This window comes from Canis aureus, chromosome 10 (assembly GCF_053574225.1).
Source record: "Canis aureus isolate CA01 chromosome 10, VMU_Caureus_v.1.0, whole genome shotgun sequence".
Taxonomy (NCBI): domain Eukaryota; kingdom Metazoa; phylum Chordata; class Mammalia; order Carnivora; family Canidae; genus Canis; species Canis aureus.
In genome coordinates, this window is record NC_135620.1 from 55,179,875 (window position 1) to 55,199,399 (window position 19,525).

At 51.3% G+C, this 19,525-nt stretch overlaps 1 protein-coding gene across 6 annotated transcripts in view; it reads right to left on the reverse strand.

Moving 5' to 3' along the window:
- Positions 1-19,525, reverse strand: part of PAX5 (paired box 5) — a 195,319-nt gene that overhangs the window by 125,335 nt on the left and 50,459 nt on the right. For all 6 annotated transcript variants that reach the window (XM_077912552.1, XM_077912554.1, XM_077912553.1 and 3 more), the window contains exon 6: positions 4,956-5,131. In XM_077912552.1, the coding sequence (XP_077768678.1) occupies positions 4,956-5,131 (176 nt within the window). The remainder of the gene's footprint in view (positions 1-4,955; positions 5,132-19,525) is intronic.

Genomic DNA, 19,525 nt, shown 5'->3' on the forward strand with positions numbered 1-19,525 from the left:
ACAGCTCCACATTCCTCTGCGGTTTGGCTCACCTCTCACCCCTCCAGCCCCACTGTCCCTGACAGCCCTTCACTCGTCCTACCTTCCAGCCAACTTGGACTGGCTCACATGTCCCTGCCACACTTGCATTCCTTCAAACCTTTGCCCACATTCTTCCTTCCACCTAGAATGCCCCCTCCCACAAGGTCTACCATCTTCACAGATCTGGATTCTGTCCATATCTCAAGATGCAAAACTCATGGCCCCTCCTCCAGGAAGCCTTCCCCCTTCCTCATCTGGCACACTTGCCTCCCTCCTCTTCCTACCCCACCCGCTTCTAGTGGGCCCCGATCCACTAGAGAGGAAAATGAGCTCCTTGAAGAAAGGAAGCATGCCCAGCACCTCATTTTTTCCCCACAATCCCAGCTCTTTTTCTGGCTCAGGTAGGTGTTCAGACCATCCCTGATGACTAAGCTCAATTATGCTCAAAAACACAGACCAACCCCTTTCCAGGAGTAGGACACACACAGGAACAGGCAATGCTTGGCCCAGGCCCACCGGGCTGGAGAGATGCCACCATTCAGAGGGCAAAGCAGCAGAAGCAAGCGGGAGGCATTTCTGGTGGCTTTCTCTTTCAGACAAGGGACAAGCCTTCTCCCGGTTTAACCCCTCATGACCTTTGAACTTCCCGGGAGGTCAGTAGCACGTCCCCTTCCCCAGCTGTCTTTCTGTCTCCGGCCCGATGGGAGGGAGGGCCCTGGGCCGGTTCCATTTTGCGCCCGTATTGATCTGTTGGCAGCAATGGGCTGGATAATTAGCCAGGAATTAGGGTTTCTATTACAGCCAGGAGGCTGCTCCAGCTGATTTATCACCTGAATAATTTACTGTGATTGAAAGGAAATTAAAATGAACTCCATTTGACAACTGTGAGCTTTTATGGGCTTTAGTGAAGGCTCAAAAGCCAGATTAATAGCCTGGTGTTGGTTAATAGTCTGCCGAGAGTAAATACGGCAGGCTGTGCTCGCCTGGGCCTTCCTGCCGCCGGAGGGACGGAGGGACGGGCTCCCGCGAGCAGCACCGGGCCACAGCGTCACAGCGAGTTTTGCTGAAACAGATTCCACGGTTCGCAACACGCACCCTACCCTACCAGCACTTGTTTCCTTTCTTGTCTTTTTTCCCCCCTCTTTCTCCTTCAGGGTGATTTTTAGGCTTTCCACGTGTAGGGAAAACAGAATTGCTTTTTCAATAACCACTTTGAAAAGGAACTGTTTCATTGCTCCAGGAGTGTGGATGCGTGACACCCGGGGCCAAGGGTGTCCTCGGTTTCCTTGGAAAAGCGAGGAGCCTGACCTACCCACGCAGGGCAGATGTTGGTGGGAAGAGCGGCAAGGTGGGGGGTAGGCGTGACTGGCAGGACCCCAGCCTGGCCTCGAAGGGGAATGTTCCTCCCACGAGTGGCTGGGCCGGGCACTTTAGGAGGATGTGACCACCCAAGCCCAAGGCAAGACTCTGAGGATTCTGGAATAACACACTCCGGCTGCAGGAGGCCAGTTCTGAGAACCGGCCAGTTGGAAAATGCTCCTGGAATCTTTCGGGAACAAGGAGGCCCAGGCGACCATCTAGCACAAGATGATGAGGACAAAAGACCCTGAAGTCAAACTCCAGCTCTGCAGCCTCCACAAGTCCTGGAAGCTCCCTGGGCTGAAAATGGGGTGAACCGTCTGGGGGAAGGAATGTTCCAGTCTGTGAAATGGGGCTCACCGATCTTACCCACGCTGGTTAGTGGGCCTTTAGACGAGGAGCCAGAGGAGAGGATGGAGGTGAAAGCCCTCTGGAAACAGTCCTGGGCCGTGCAGAGGGGGAAGACCACTGTCGGGGAGCTGCTGCCGCGCTATCGTGGTCGTCGGCAAAGTCCCAATTACTGCCGCCACAGGCGTGGAAACTGAGTCATCCGCCCAACAGGGCAGAGCCGGGGTTCGGGGTCCGAGTCAAACTCCCTCAACCCCGAGGCCAGTGAAAGCTCTTTCTTCCCCGCAGGCTGTTCGCTGAAAGCGACAGCAGGACCCCACGGAGGCCCGGGTCTGCTCACAGAGGAGAGGACACCCCGGGCCCCGCCGCGCGTGGGCTCCGGGGCTCACAGGCCAGGCGGGCGGCGGCCTGAGGGGCTCAAGGAGCCCGTGCCCTTGGCGTGCAGCCTGCCCGGGCGGTGGCCCCCGGCTGCGGCCGTCAGCGCCAGTGACTGGGAACCGGAGCGAGGGTGCGTCATTCATAGTCCACTGCCCGCGTGGGAGCCCGGCGGCCCGCGGCCTCACCTTCCATCTCTCCTCATTAGGGCGCATCACGGGGAGGTGAAGCAGATTAACCAGAGAGCACGGAGTCAGTCATTACCGGGCCTCGGAGCCCCCGCGCAGGCCCGCCGCGCCCGCCTTCTGAAGGACACCGCGGCCCTCCCGGCGTAGGCAAGTCCGGCCCCACCTCTACGGGAGCCTACCAGACCTGTCCCCCAGGCTGCACCTCTATAACATCCCCCCCATGCTGCCAACTGAGGGGACCCCCGCCCCATTCATCAGGGCCCACAGAACCTTCTCCCTTGCCTTGCAGGTTCTAATCCGCGTCCTACTGCTCCTGAGAGACTGGGCAGACGGAGCCGGTGCCTGCCTCATCCCTCCTCTCCCTGGGTGCCTGGCGCTGGGCCAGCCTCATAGCCCGCGTGCAAGAAACAGGTTGGATGAATGAGCAGCGAATGTCTGAGCAAGTGAGTACACAGATGGACTCCTCCCAGTGAAGCGCTATGGTCTCTGCCCAGATTTCCTGGGCATTCCAAGTTAAATGAAATACGATACAGCCCCGAGTATCACGTGAAACACAGAGGGGAACACGGTCTCTAACACTGAATGTCTGCATTAAGTGAACAGGAGCTTAATACAGGCACTGGAGGCTTCATGTGGCGGAGGCCAGGAATGCAGAGGCCCGAGCCCTCACTCTTGACCAATCACTTGCTGGGTGACCTCGGACAAATCCTCTCCCCTTGTGGGGCTCTACAACATGAGGGGTTGGAAGCTTGCCTCTGCAGTCTCTGCTAGCTCTAAAGACACGTGACCTGGTCAATGGTCAGAAGGTACATTTTCTCCCTGATTCTGGAGGAAAAGGTAGGCCTTATCCAAGGAAGTTTCCTTTTCTTTCTCTTCCTGTGTCAGATGGAATGTGGCTTCAGCCATCTCTCAGAAGGGCTGTAAGCAGTGGGAGAGGCTGTTTGTGATGGAAACAGACTTCCTGAAAACTCAAGATCTTGAGCGTGTGAGATCCACTCAGTCCAGCACATAGTACCACCTCATGCCCAGAGATTTCACTTGTAGAAGAAAGACCAAAGCCTTAGAGTCTACAAGGCCTGGCCTATCTCCCCAATATCACTGTGCCCCCTCCCCTCGCCCCTGTGCCCTGATGCTCAGCCACACTGGCTCTCTTGGCTCCCTTTCCATTCCTCACTCTTGCCGTGCCCTCTCTTACCTCAAGGCCCTTGCACCTGCTATTCCCTGTGCCAGGCACATTCCCCCCACCCCTAGTCCCTTCTCCTGGTTCTGCCCTATACCTCAGGGCTCAGCATAAATGCAGTTCCCTCTGGAGGCCACAGTGGCTCAGCCTCTACCTTATTCTTTCAGAGACCCTCAGACATCCCTGCCTCAGCACCTAGCACATGTGTAATCCCTGACCTTTTGGGTTATTCTTAATTATGTGGCTCATTCACATTCCTGTAGGCTCCCTGAGGGCAGGTGCAAGCCTGTCTTGTTCACTGAAGCACCTAGTACCTGGCTTCATACTTTGCACATAGGTGATACTCCTCAGTGTTTGTTAAGTGAATACACAACTTGCTGTGTGTGTGGTTTTAGGCAAGCCTTTCTGGGCTTCACTTTCTTCATCTGAAAACACAGTGGCTAGATGGTCCGTGAAAGCCCTCATGGGAACTGCTCAGATGGCCAGACTGTCATAGGATGGTGGCCCTTGAGGCTTTGTTCACTCCTCACTACTCAACATCCCCTCTGGCATCTTTCCTCTCCGTGGGAGCCTGTGCAGCCAGCCTACCTGGTTCTGAACAGCTCTATGGGAAAAAGACAGAAGTGCCATCTAGTTAGCAAGTAGAGGAAGCTCAGCGAGGCCAGTCCTCACACCAGTACCAGTAGCTACCTCTCTCTGACTTGCCCACCAGATGGGAGCACTCTGCGGGCAGGAACCACAGGTGAGTTGCCTGTGCCTCCCAGGTAACCAGCCCAGACTGGGCATCAGAAAATAGCCTCCTGAGCTGAATCTGGTCCTTTAGGGACCGTATCCAAGGACTCAGGAGCCTCTCCCTGGGCAGAGCCTTCCTGGTCCCACAGCCAAGGCAGTGACTGCTTCCCTGTCAGGGTTAGCAAGAGGACATCCTCCTACTTCTTTCCCTCTCTTGCAAATGACCCAGCTGGAAGTTTGTCCAGTGCGACACTTCTTCATTTCCAGACTCTTGGATTCAGTCTCTAAAAGCATGCCAGGGTGACCCGACAAGTGAACTGACAATGGGGTACACACTAGCACCATCGTCATGTGGTTTTCCATCTCCACCCTGACTGACAGGATAATGACCCAAGACCACCTCGAGTGGCCCAGGAGATCATCACACCACCCCTGTGCAAAGAGCCTGGGGAAAGGACACCATTCAGCAACAGCAGAGCAGCCAGACATGTCATGTCGCTGCCCCCACCCCCCACCCCCCAGGCTGGCCGGAGGGACGGAGGCACCAAGGCAAGAAGTTGCCAGAAACCTCAGACAAGTCCTCCTGACCCCGTGGGATGCTGCAACTGTCCAAGTCTAGCCGAGAACAACGAGAAGCCCATCTCTGAGTAGAACCTGGCGTCCTCACCCACACCACGCCAAACGCTTTTGGGAGGGCAACCCAAGCCTGCGTCTGGCTGGAGGTATGGCAGGTAGTGAGTGGTGGGACATACCTGCTCGGGCTTGATGGGCTCTGTGGTGGTGAAGATGTCCGAGTAGTGCTGCCTCTCAAACACGCGGTCCAGCACCTCCAGCTGCTGCTGCGTGAACAGGTCTCCCCGCATCTGCTTCCGGAGGAAATCTCTGCCTGGCAGGGAGTGACCGTTTGGCACTGGAGATTCCTGAATACCTTTGATGAGCAGGAGACAGGAAGGGGGAGTGCAGGTTACAGAGCTGCTGCAGAAAGGCATGCCAGACAGTGAGACTAGGAAGAGGGGCTGCGAAACCCCCGAGCCCAGCTCCTTCCTGGACAGGAGAGGAAACAGAGCCAGCCTCCCAGGGCACATGTCAGGCACCATGCCAAGCCCTTTTTACATACATCACCTCATCTGAAATTCAGTCACCCACGGTAGAAAACATTTCCCCATTTTGCTGATGTGAACATTGAGGCCTGAGAGATCAAGTAATTTGCCTGAGGATTGGAGCTCAGGTTGACTGGGACTCACTTCTAAAGATTTATTTATTTGAGAGAGAGAGTAAGGGGAGGCAAAAGGAAAGGGAGAAGCAGACTCCCTGCTCAGCGCAGGGCCTGATGCAGGGCTGAATCCCAGGACCCCAAGATCATGACCCGGGCTGACATCAAGAGTTGGATGCTCAACCGATGGAGCCACCCAGGTGCCCCTGGAGTGGCAGCCTCAATGACCAGGTGCCACTGCCTCTTCTGCACTGAAGCTCCCCCACCCCTTTGAAGGTACAGAGCTGATGGCCTCACCCAGGACATTTGCCACCACATCACGTGACCAGTCAGTAAAGCTCCATGCCAGGACGGCTGTAGGGAAACAGCCTTCATACAATTCTGGTGGAAGCCCACTGGTCACACACCCGTGATAGACAATTTGACACAATCCATCAAAATCACAATGCATATTTCCTTTGATAAAGCAGTTGCACTTCTAGAAATGTATTTTACTACTACACTCACACATATGGGAAGTGATGTATGTACAAGGTTCTAGTAGCAAAAGACTGGAAACAACGCCAGAATTTATTTGTAGGTGCTGGCTCCATAAGTTATGGTGTGCTCGCACGGTGGACTACCGGGCGGCTGCATAAAGGAATGAGGACTCCCACTGTGAACCGAGGTGGAAAGATCTTCGGGATACACTGTCATGTGAAAAATAAACCAGGTACAGCACAGCATGTATAACATATAACTGTGTAAAAAAAACAAAAGGAAGAAAATAAGACTTTATGTGCATTTTGTATATATATCTCCAAAGGAACTCTGGAAGGCACCATGAGAAACATCGAGAGCACTTATCCCTCCTTTCCCAGAGGCAGGAACTGAGGGGGGAGAGGTGAAGGGAGGGACACTCCTCATCACGTGCTTTTTGTTTGCTTTGGTTTTACTGCAGAATTTTAAATGTACTGTCTACTCAAAAACATGCATTACCAAGAAAGTACAGGATTAAATTTTCTATGTGTTCTGTATTGCTAGCTCTTCACACTGTAACAGGCTCTGGTGATGATGCTTACATTTTAAAGAAAATATTATGAGTTACCCATAAAAAAAGAAAATGGGATGAAATATCTTTTTGTGAGCTGTGAGCTTGAACCATTCAAAATGAAAGACAGCAAGGAGGGTAAAAAGTTTCCAGCAAGGAAATGGCCTGAAAGGCCCTCATCCCCCAGGGCCCCCTAGGACCCAGCTGCTCATGCAGGTCTGACCACAGACACTGCTGGAACCCAGGCCCAGAGGCGAGGCCTCTGCCTTTGCATGGGGAAGCCCCAGGGGAGACCAGCATGCATCAAATCTCTTGATGGCAGGTGCCTTCACACAGGCCTTGCCCGATTCTCTGCTACATCCCACCTGCCAGCACATGCTGGCTACACCTCATCCATCATGTCATGTGAGGAAGGAGACCACACCAAGAGCCAGAAGCAGTGAGATGCTGTGCCAGAGATGCTGCCAAAAGCGGGTGTTTCCCCAACTGTCCTATCTGGGGGAAAGTGCAATGCAGGGTCTAACATTTCAGCAAAGACACCAGCTGTGGGTGTTCACATGCATAATGGCCTTCCAGAGCCCAACATGGAGGCTGACAGCTCAGAGCACCCCAGTATCTCTATGGGAAGGGCCTTCATAGGCAGCTCATAAAGCAACTTGAGCAAACAGATCCCACCTCCCTTTTGACCCAAGAGGACACCACAGGCTAGGCTACAGCCTGAATGACCAGATAACCCAACATGTGGGCCATTATGGAAGCTGGTCTCTCTGGCCAATGTCTCCCAGGCTAGAATTTGGGCCCCTCTTCTGGCCACTTGTGACACAAGTCTTCCACAAGAAGACATCATCCTCAGAGTCCCCTTTTCCATCATGGTCTATCCCCATGGAGACCATTCCTACAAGGACATTGAGAGCAGCAGAATGTGGGAGCTCACAGCCCTGTCTATGCTCCCCTCACTGGTTGGCATCTGCCAAATGGCCCTATTATCAAAGGTATACACACACACACACACACACACACACACACACACACACAGGAGGATGCTCATCTTGTTCCTCCTCAGCTATTGCTCTGGCCTGTCATCTTGGCTCCAGTCCCTCCTGCTGAAGTATGACCTTGCCCTGGGTCCCCAATGTTCCCATCAAGTTTCTCCACCACACCTCACTTATACTTCCCAGCCACATCCTGCCAGCCAGGCCCCAAACTCCTAAGGAAGGATCCTATCAGCTGGTCCCTGATGACAAAGGGACCACCAAGGCCTCACTCTGCCTTCAGTTGGGTAATGGCCACTCTTTCCCTCCCACTCGGCCTGCTCCATCAGATATGCTGGCCAGGCGGTCCTCCCACAGATGTCCTCAGGCTCATTCCTTCTCCCATGGGTTTCACAGGCTGGGCTCTTTGACAGCTCAGAATTCTAGAAGGGCAGAGCTCCACCTCTACTAAGGAAGCTAAGGTTGGCTCCACCAAGGGCTCTCCTGAGGGTAAAGTCACCATCTGGTCACTGAGTATGGCCCAGCACAGAGTAAAGGCTCAGCATACGTGGCCAACTCATGTGTATGCACCGGGGGTCCCTGGAAGCCTAGCTCCCTAGCAGACACAGGCAGCCTTGCAGGGACCCGAGCCATGTTCTAGGAAGAAGACTTGCTGCATCCTGCTCCGGCTTTCTGAAAGTCAACCACAGCACCCACGGGCCAAGTCTGTGAGAGGGTCCAGGCTGTCTTGGTGACCTGGACACTCGTAGTGGAGGACAGAGAGCTGGGAAGAACCACCTCTCCAGGAGTGTGCCCTGACCTATGATCCCTCCTACTCCTCCTTGCCCCTCCAGCACCCCCACTTGCTTTCTCTACCGGGGTGGGAGGTGAGGTAAGCCTACCTCGTCACTTTGCGCAGATGCCTGACATTGCTCATTTCCTTAGGAGGCTGGGACACTTCTACACATATAATCACCCATTTAACAAATATTGATGAAGTGTTTACTTTGCACCAGGGGATGTTTAGGAAAAAAAACAAGAAAGGATACAGCAATGACTACAACAGGCCCCTCTCTCCAAACTAGAAAGGGCAATACTCACACAGACATATGGCTACAAACTGTGATTGTGGCCAAGTAGAAAAAGTGTCTAGAAACATATGCAAAGGACTCTGGATGATGGAGAAGGGGTGTGACCACACGGGGAGGAGTCAAGGAAGTCTTCCAAGGGGAAGTCATGCTTGAAAAGTAGAGACAAGGGGTCAGGAGGACACAGAGGATGGGGGTGGAGAGGGCATGCCAGGCAGAGGAGGCTGCCCACAAAGGCTTAGACATGAGAAGGTGACGAAAGACATGGTGAGGGCAAGAGACCCCAGGGGGCTGTGGAGAGGCTGTGGGGAGATGGCCAGGCAGCCCCAGAACCCATGGAAAGCCATGGGGAGGATCTGAGTCCCGCTAGGGTAGCAGTGCGGGGGGCCCCAGGAGGGGCTGGGAAACAGTCACTCTCCACCCTGAACTGCTAGTTCCTTTACATCAGGCTGTGTTTTCGAAGCCCTGCGCCCAAGCCTCATCCTTTGGAAAGACTAAGGGGTTTCAGCAACATGAAATCCACACTGTGGGCATCTGAATGCAATGCATGGGGTCAGGCTGTCACCCACAGGCCAGCCGCCGTGCTGCTAGGGAAGGTGAATCATTCCCCGTTGCCGTGTGCACTGCTGCCAGGACAGACAGCCTGTGAGCATGCAGGCCTCCTCCTCCAGGATGCCTTCCTTTCTGCTCTGGCTGCTTCATCTCCTACTCCCCGGGCTCTCACCGCTTTCTCCTTTTTCTTAGAGTCAAACCCACTGGGCCCTTCACTCTGACACTGCACTATTAGCTACCTCAGGAGGAAGCCACCATTAATCCATCTCGGTCTCCTCCACGGGGAGTATTTGTGGAATAAATGAACAAGTCAGTAATACCTGTGACAACCACCTTCATTCTGCAGGTCTGGTCTGCAAAGATGGAGCATCCCTCCATCTGACCTCATTCATTCAATCATTCATTCTTCTCTTAACCAACCTCAGTGAGCACATGCTACTGCTGGCCTATGGCGATGGGCAAGAGCTGGCCTGGCCCTGCCCTCATGCACTTCTGTTCAGTGGAGGAGGCAACTGTTAATTGAAAAATAATCAGACCAGAAAAGGCACACATGCCAACCAAGATAAATACTCTGACAAAAAGATGCATAATTCTTAGGCCAGGGATACAGATGACCTACCTCTGGGTGCCACACCTAGTGGGTATATAGCGAGTATGAGCCAAACCAACCAAGTATATGCTCAGAGACAGCTGAATCCCCGAAAACCATCCCTGGCACAAGGGCAGGTCTGAACCTCTAAGTCTCCAGTGGAAGTCGTAGCCTTTCTCATCTGTGCTGCAAAGATGCTGTCTGACTTCACTGGGGAATGTGGTCTTGGAGACAAGCTACAGAAACACTCGGATCCATTTCATTCCAGGGAGAAAAATCTGGACTCACAATGTGAATAGTATGCTTAAATATATGGACAGACATGGGCAAAAGTACAAAGGTATACAAGGGGCATGGTATCTTTAAATCTTTTTTTCTACTCCAAATCAAATAATATGTAATAGACCCAGTGCTGGGCTTAGTCAACCATGGCTCGTAGAATTAACATTCTGGAAGCTAGCTTCAGGGGAGCAAGGGGCAGGAAGCCCCGTCTCGGGGAGCAAAGAAATGCTGGCTTTAAATTTCAGGTTAAACCAATGTTATTCACAACCCGGCTTTGAAGCTAAAAGCTTTACACAATCGGGTCTGGTCACGCAAAGGGGGAGGAAGCAAAATAGCCTCAGATTCCCATCTGTCAAGAGAAAGCTGTCTCTTGTGTGTCTTAAAAGATCATAAACCCATTGCGTTTTCTTCAGAGCACAGCAGATTCAGGGGGTTTGCATTTTTCTTGAAGGGTTCTGGTTTGTTTCTTTAAAAACCATCATGTACTTTATGTCTGCAGATGCTCGCTGGGAGGAAAAAAAATAAAAACAAACAGGAATCTCCATAATCCCTTCTGTTATGATGGCCTTTGGGATGTAACACTGCAACCCTAGCCAAAGGCCCGGGAGTCCCAGGAAAGGAGGCTGGAGCCCCTGGGTCTGTCTTCAGCTTTTTCCAGGTGCCATTTCTCTACAGAACCCAGCCAATGCTAGAGCCCTTATGGAACTTTCCATCCTCCCAGGTGCTCCTCTACATGGCAGGGCAGCGGCAGGACCCAGTGGGAAAAGGGTTGAGAGCCAGTAGACCTGGGTTCTAGCCCCAGTTCTGCCCTTACTTGCTGTGTGAGCCCTCTCTGGGCGTCAGAGGCCCTATCAACCAACCTAAGGAGGCTGAGTCCGTCATTTCTAATCATTTTCTCCTCCAAAATCCACCTAGATTTTGTCTATGAAATAGTATTACATGAACGTTAATTTATTTTCCCATTTTGGTTGTTTTGTGCAGTCTTTGTAGGGCACCCCCCAAACACACTGCAATATCTGTTCCACCCCTAAACAACTGCCTGAGCCTACATAGGGGATCCCATTCTCTTTGCCAATACTTGGTTTAGGAACAGACATGTGGGTAGCCGCAGGCTGTTAAGGGCTTCTGGGAGGAAGTCAGAGAGGAAGAAATCTTTCTTCTTCACTAGGATATATTTCCCCTTAATCTTTTTGACTTTGTGAGAATAAGTCCCAGATTCCATTCCTGCTTTGTGCACTACAGTGCCCCCCACCCTTTCCCGAGGGTCTGAGGTCTTCTCCTGATCTGGCCTGCAGGGTTCCACGGTCGTGACACCCAGCCAGTTTGCCACCTCTTACCCCAGCACTCTGGCAGCCACCCATGCTCCCAGGCCTGCCTCCCTCAGTGCAGACGGAGCAGAGCCAGGTCTTGGTAGGTCAGGCTCAGGGAGGTTGAGTAACTGAGGTCACTCAGCTGGGATTTATGCCTAGGCCTCATACCTACAGTGTTCTTTCCACTCCCCTTTACCCTTCAAGTCAGCCACTAAAACTAACATGCTCCCGTTTCCTCATCTGTAAACTAGGATAGTGGTCTGCAGGACGGTCTCTGGGGCTCTTGTAAGGGTTAATGAGATAATCCCCATAACATGCTTAGAACAGTGCCTGGCACAAAGTTAGTGTCCAAACTATGTGAACAGCTCTCACCATCACTTTCACTATGAAAACCCTTCCAAGTGGGCAGCCTGGGTGGCTCAGCGGTTTAGCGCCACCTTCAGTCGGGGCATGATCCTGGAGACCAGGGATCGAGTCCCGCGTCAGGCTCCCTGCATGGAGCCTGCTTCTCTCTCTGCCTGTGTCTCTGCCTCTCTCTCTCTGTGTGTCTCTCATGAATAAATAAATAAAATCTTTTTAAAAAAATTAAAAATTAAAAAAAAAAGAAAACCCTTCCAAGGCTTCCTCAAGATAAAGCCCAAGCCTTCCCGGCCTCCATGATATGTCCCTGCAGTCAGACTCACCCCCCAGTCACCCCATGACACCATCCCAGCGGCCTACTTACTCCTCCTTCCTCATCCCTCTGCTGGCTCACCTTCACCCCTGCCCATCAAGACTCAACCTAAAAACCACCTCCTCTCTGAAGCAGCCTCTAAGTCCAAAGGCTGAAAGAACTGCCCTTTCTTCTGGGTCTCCTCAGCAAGCTGCGTGGGCCACCACAATGGGCTGGATTTTACTCCTCACAACTCATCCTGTGAGGTCAGCCCCCCTCCCCCCATTTTACAGCTGAGGAACCTGGCAAAGATAAGAAGTAACTTGTTCAAGGCCACAGCAAACACCTGCACGCCTCCTAACATGTCTTAGAGCAAAGCTAGGCCCTGTGGTGGATGTGGCACAGCCACCAGGGAAGCCTGGGAACCCTAAATGTGGGCAGGTCCAGGGTCAAATCCTCACTCTGTCTCTTACAAGCTATGATATTTGAGAAACTTCTTTAATCTCTTTAATCCTTGATTTTGTCATCTGTAAAATAGGACAATCAGGAGACCCGGGCTTGACAAAAGAACAGAAGGGGAATACAGGTAAAATATTTGGCATAGTACCTGGCACATAGCAAGTGCTCGAAAAACATTAGCCGTTTCTAGGATTGTTCTTTCCTTCCTTCCCTGGGAACAGTATGAGCCCTCCGAGGGCAGAGCCCACGTCAGACTCACCTCAAGCAAAGGAGATGCTAATCAAGGTTTGTTGACTGAATACGTAACCTAGATAAGACTTGAGGGCTGCAGGCCCAAATGGTTTGGGGGAACTTGGCAGCAGGATGGGTCTCTGGCATCAGCAGAGAACTCAGGAGAAAACCTTCGGGGTGACCTCCATGACATCAGTGATCCCGGAGGAGGAAAGAGCGAAACGACCAAGGCCTTCTGTTCTACCTACTTCTAAGAAGGACTGGAGGCAGTCCATAAAAGTTTAAATGAGAGCATAATCAACTGCTAAAATTCAGTTGAGCTCTAAGCTTCCCAGTGACACACACCGAAAGGAGAATGCAGTACGTTGTCAACTGCTCAGAGTCCAACAACAGTGACGAAATGCCATTCATTCTTCTACTCTGCATGGGGATGTCTGGATGCTCAGAGTGACCCAGACATGACTAACACCAGGGAAGGGGCCCTGCAGGAGGAGCCATCCAAGCCAGACCCCAGAGACAGAGACAAGGCATGGCGATAAAGGGGAGAGGACTCGGCACAGACAAGATTCAGCCGGCAACATTTCTACTCTGAGCCATCTACTACGAGCATCTACCATGAGCCAGGCCCTGTGCCAGGCAACAGGGTGGCAGGGCCAGAAACGTCCCGTGGCAGCCCAGAACCAAAATCAATGTTCTGGGTGACTGTATAAATCCCATCTTAAACTGGGACCACGGGCTGCGAAAAATCAAAGTAGCGTGGAGGAAACGCCACAGGAACTACCATTATTCACCCATTAGTCTCACTCACTCTTTCTTCTCAGAGAAGGAACACGCAAAATTGTAAAATTGCCAAATACGTTCAGGTTCGACCAGAGTGAATCTGATTGTGCCGTGTGTTACCCGATGAGTCACAGGCTGTCAGTGAGGGAGAGGCCCCAAAGGACTGAAGATTCCATGCTCCAGGATGGCAAAGGGATTTGTCCCGGGCCACAAGGTAGGGCCAAAGCAAGCTGAGTCTGGAAACGTGCACGAGGCCCCCGAGGCCCACTCCAAGCCTCATGGATCCATGCATTCCTGAGCAACAGGCACCAAACCCCTGCTGGCTATCCGGCCCTGTGAGGGTCACCTGAACCTGCCCTGAGTGGAGGACGTAGAGAAGTGAATCATTCCAATGTGGTAAGTAAGGTAAGTGCTGGGAGCCTAAGAAGTGGAGGCAGGCCCAGGAGCTGGACGGTGGTGGCCAGCTCTTATACAGAGCTTAGTCTGTGCCAGACACTATTCCAAGCACCTTATCTACTTGATGCTCGTAACAGTCCAATAATGTCAGGTCCGTTACTGCCCCTCCCATTTTACAGATGAGGAACTGAGGCACAGGGAGCTAAAGTAACTTGCCCATGGTCACACAGCTAAGAGACTGAAGAGCTAGAACCCAAACCCCAGCAGTCTGACTGGAGTCTGTTCCTAACCTTATACTAAATCACCCCATTTCATCCAGGCTGGGGGCGGGGGTGATCCAAAAAGGCCACCTGGAAGAAATGAAGCCCAAGACTTAAGAATGAGTAGGAAGGAGTTAGCCAAAGAAAAGGGCAGGGAGAGGATGTAAGTGCATTCCAACTAGAGGGAACAGCACCTGCAAAGGCCCAGAGGAGAATGGCTATAATTCAGGAGGGCTGGAATGCAGGAACTGGGGAAGGGGGAGAGAGCAGAGTAGCGAGGCTCTTTCCCATCTGTCTAGCTTCTCAGCATTTCTATCCATATCCAGAGCCTAATATACACTCTGACGTACACATAGGGTCAATACATAACGGAAGCTCTCATGGCATTGGTATGAAGAGATGGGATTTCTTTGTGATGAACTGAATCACGATGACCTCCAAGAATAGGCAATACCTTGGGCATTGCCTCGGCACAAATCTGTTCTCTCTAATCCATACTGTCCAAGTCCATTACCTTGTACAGTAGTACCTAATTACTCCACCTTACAGAGAGATATGCACGCTAATTAGGAGGGATGTTAAATCAACCACCATAGTGAAAATATTCCGGAGCAAATGAAATATTACTGGGAGCAAAAGGGTGATTTGTTTCTATGAGTCGTGCTTTTAAATGAGATCAAAGAATGCTGAAGGCATCATTTTAATTATACCTAGAAGGACTCCTTGTGCATGCACCCCCTTTTTTGGCTTTCACACACAGAGCAGTCTGTCCCCCATCCTCCACGGCACAGAAATAAATAAATAAGAGAGTTTAAAAATCATATTTACACTGATATCTTTGCATTACCCCCATTTGGGTTTTTAAATTACTGTCTTTATTTTTTTCCAAGGACAATATAACTAAAAAGAAGGTTCATATTTTGAAGTGTATCATTCTGATCATTGCACAAATGTTTTCAGGAGAAATCACTATATTTCTCCAAGATGGGTATGGGTTTTGTCATAGATCAAAGTGAGAGGGAGGAAAAAAAGATAAATCATCAGAGATCCAAAAATACTTTTCATTTGGAGGAGATATCAGGCCATTTCGATGGGGCTGATGGAGTCCCTGTTCTGTCTCCATTACCCGAGGCAGGCAGCCCCAGCCAGGAGCCAACTACTGAGATTATATTCCCCATAAGATGGTCCCCGATATATATATATATATATATGATCTTCAACCTCTATTGATTGACCAATTTCACAAGCAAAGACTGGTGAAATGAAGCTGAAATGAACATCATGCTTTAACTCATTGAACCTATCAGGCCTGAGTTAATCTCACTGTCCACTGTCTCTGATAGAATTCAATTGATCAATCATGTTTCGGTGATAGTACCATTTCACTGGCTTATTGCTTCTTCATTTCAGAGCTTGACCTGTTAGATATACTCGGACTGGCTCGACTCCTCTTGGATACACAGAGATCGGCCTCTGTCCGCCAATGTGTGTCATCTCCTGTCTCAGCTGAAAAGAACTCGAGAGGCTTTTGTGTCTATCTGTGGTGTGTTTTTCCATCAACGGTGGACTTAAGATGGCACGGAACCGAGCAAGCACAACCCCTAAGAGAGCTCTGCACTCTGCACAGAGGCACCATCATTCTCTTTTACGTAGCTAAGTCAACTTGGTTGGACTCTGTACTCATTAAGGGCATCTTCTTGCATTAGACTGGCAAATGTGTGTGCCCGTACAGGGTAAGGCATAGCCAAAAATGGTAACGACAACTGCCACTCAAGTGTCTACTCACACTCGCCTTCCACGTTCATCAGTTTGTCTGATTCTTACAATGACCTAAGGGCAAGAGATGATCATTCCCATTTTATGGGTGAGGAAATGGGCTCAGAGAGGGGGAGGTGGTTTGCCCAAGTCACACAGCAGAGTTACCAGGGCAGGTGAGATTAAGAGGCCCTAGTGTCTCAGCTCCTGGGTGCCTCTGCCAACTTCCAGGCAATTCCAGAATTGCCAAGCCGTGCTGGACACACCACTATCCTCGACTACTTGGATGAAGGAAACATCCTCAAATTTTGGTTCAGAGAATTTTAGAGCTTGGGGTGGTTTCTAAGACTGCCTGTGGCTTCATGTACAGCTTAGAAACTGAGGCCCAGAGGGCAGTAAACAGTTGTCTAAAGACACTCAGCGGCCCAACCAGAACTCCAATCTGGATCCCAGGTGCTCAGCTCAGGACCCTTTGCACTTTAGAGTCCGACACCTGTCTAATTTGTGCCAGGCCAATGAGCTCCTATCAACAGCGAGAACTTCATTCTCCACTGTCAACATGGCCCAATGCGTTGCGACGGTTCCTCCATGGCATTTAATTTAAATTTCTCAACGGCAAGCCAAGTGGCTGCACTTTGGGAAATCAGGAGACAGGGGCTCTGTCCGGCTGTCTGCCTGGGGGAGGTGGTTCTCGGAGCCACGAGGCTGAGCCCAGCATGTGGGTCTCTGGAGGAGGCCAGGGTAATGACAGTTTGCAAATCAGCCCTGCATCTGCTCCAAGCTGGCAGGGTCTGCAAACACACTAATGCACCTCTCCTCTGCCCGCAGGGAGCTGGGGAGAAGCAATAAATAAAGTAGGCGCCTCTGGGGGGAGCCATTGCTGAGGCCGGAGAGAGGGCTGCGATGGGGGCTTGCTGGGGTGGGAAGGGGCTCCTGGGCCTCCCCCTGCAGCACGCTGCCTTCCTTACCCACAAACCGACAGTCCACCTTCCAGTAACCCCAATATCCACCTCCCAGATCCCCTTGTGTGTTTTCCAAATAGTCGGGCCCTTGTCTGATCAGATTAATACACTTAGAATTCATGCCAGACGCAGAAGGGTTGCGGAGTGGAGGGGTTCGTGTCGTCTCAGCTGGCCACAGAGTAGAGACCCCATCAGAGGGAGAGGTGACAGAGGCCTGGGGGGCCAGATGAAGATTCCTGCCCAGGGGAGAGCTGATGATGGGAATGACTACCCAGGTTCAGAGCCAGGTTCAGGAGATGATCAGAAGGGAAAATCAGCTGGAGCTAGTGAGTCGCCAGTGGCAGGCTGCAAAACAGGCCTCTGAAGTTCCCTGTTAGATATTCTAGGCTGCCACTCCCTGATGCCCCATCTCACTGTGTGAGATCCACAGTGGATCATGGCTTAGGAGGCCCTACAGCACTGGGTACCCTGCCCTGCAACTGGGCTTTCCTGACCTCCCTTCCTCCCACTCTCCCCCACTTATTCTGCTCTAGCCACACTGGCTTCCTCACTGTCCCTCAATTATGCCAAGCACACCCTTGCCTCAGACCTCTGCATATGTTGTTCCCTCTTTCTGGACTGTTTTTTCCTAGATATCTGTTTGGTTCACTCCTCCCTCCCTTAGAGTCTCTCCTCAAATGTCCTTTCATGATTGTGACTACCTTCCGTACACCAGCATACGCCCTCCACCCCCAGCTCCACACTCTGTCCCCTTACCCAGCTTTGCTATTCTCTAGAGCACTTAGCAACATGCTGTTTATTTTCCTTATTTACTTATTCTCTTTTCCCTTATTAGAATGTCGCTCATGAGGGCAGAGGGTTTTGTCTATCTTGTTCATTGCTGCGTCTCCAGGACCCAGAGCGCATAGCAGGCACAAAATAAATACTTGTGGAATGAATGAATAAAAGTGGACGTTTCACTGAAAGTGAAAAACTAAACAAGTAGAAAGGAGACTGCCATTCCTTGATGACCTGCTGGTAAAGCCTGTCCACTCTCTCCCTGGGGGCATCCAACGCTCCCTTCCATGCCTGGCCTGGGGCTTGGAAGACAGAGCCCCCTGAGGGAATTCAAAGGTGGCTACAGGGCCTTGTCTACCATGGAGGTCACAGTGCCCAACACTGAGTCAGAAGCCACTAAATGGATGAATGATGACTTCCTGGAAGAGAGCCCCCCCCCCCGCAAAAAAAAAAAAAAGGAAGGAAGGTCCAGCCTTGCAAGCATTTAGATAACACAGATAGCAGTGCCTTCGGCACCAGCTAGGGCTCTGCCGCTTGCCAGCTATGTGACCTTACAGAGCTCATCTCATCTGTGCAATGGGCTCAATAAATTGTGCCTAGTTGGGGAGCCTGGGTGGCTCGTCGGTTCACATCATGATCTCAGGGTCTTGGGACTGAGCCCTGTGTCCCCATGCTCAATGGGGAGTCTGCTTCTCCCTCTCCCTCGGTCCCTCTGCCCCTCCTTGTACTCACTCTCAAATAAATAAATAAAATATTTAAAAATAAATTGTGCCAAGTCTAAGTACTGGGTCAGAGCAAGCAGGCTGTTAGACCCCAAATGAGATAGCGCTGTCTGCACAGCAAGCATCTCATGTCAGCTGATGAGGACGGGAGTGAGGGCAGGAGAAGAGAAGCCATTTGCTTAATTAAAAGAACAAGATGTATACAGAGAGGGGTACCTGGCTAAGCCACATCTCTTGGTTCAAGCATTCGACCATCTTTTGCCAATGCTCTGACCCCAAGCATAGCCCCAGAAGGGAACAGTCTCAGCCCTCAAGGGAACCCATCCTCTGGCAGGGAGCCAAAGCCTGGAGATGCAGCTCTGATTCAAGCACAGGGAAGTGCCCTGAGAGAACCCTGAACAGCAGGCAGTGGGGGCCCAGAGATAGAACTTGTCTGGTGTGGGGGGCAGGGGGCAGGAGGCAGATACAGTCAGGGAAGGCCTCCTGGGGGGAGGAGGTGGCATGTGAGCCAGGATTTGGGCTGGGGAATATGAAGAAGGAGACAAAGGGTATCCTGAACAGAACTAAGATGCAAGGCAGGCTGTGCTCACATCACAGATGGAAGCCTCCTGGGAGCATGGCACCCACAGAGCAGGGACTTCTCTTTCACAGCCCAGATAGAAATCAGGTCACATTTCTATCTCCCGGTGCCAGGTCATGCACACAGTAGGTGCATAACATATGCAGTTTTTTGCTTTTAAACAGAATCACAGAACCCCCCAGAGGAAGGGACCCCAGAGAGAAACTATTTGTTCCAGTGGATCTCAACAAAGATGATCAGATCAGAAGAAAAGTGGGGAATCTGTGAGTCTTTGTTATTGGGGAGGAATTATGGGGGCAAAGCCGGGCGGGGGGCGGGGCACCACACAGCCCAGTCCAACACAGAGAAGAGTTGCCGTGTGCCCACATGTCTTTGGAATGACCCATCATACATTCAGATTGGTGACAATTCTCTTTATAAATATCTGAGCCATAAAACCTAACTGTTTTACTTACAGATAAAAACTTAGTGTTTTAATTTACACTGACTTCCAGGAATGCAACCATACATAAATTGAGGAAAGATTATGCTTTGTTTTGGTTGGAATTTTATCAAGACATGTTCACAATTTCAGAAAGAATTGGTATTGCCAAAAAACACAGCTGTCCACATTTGTAGCTGCTGCATTCATGGTGATTCTATGCATAAGTGCAAGCAACTGACTACTTTATTATGTCTTCTGGTGTAGTCATGCCTGAGCATTTACATAATGA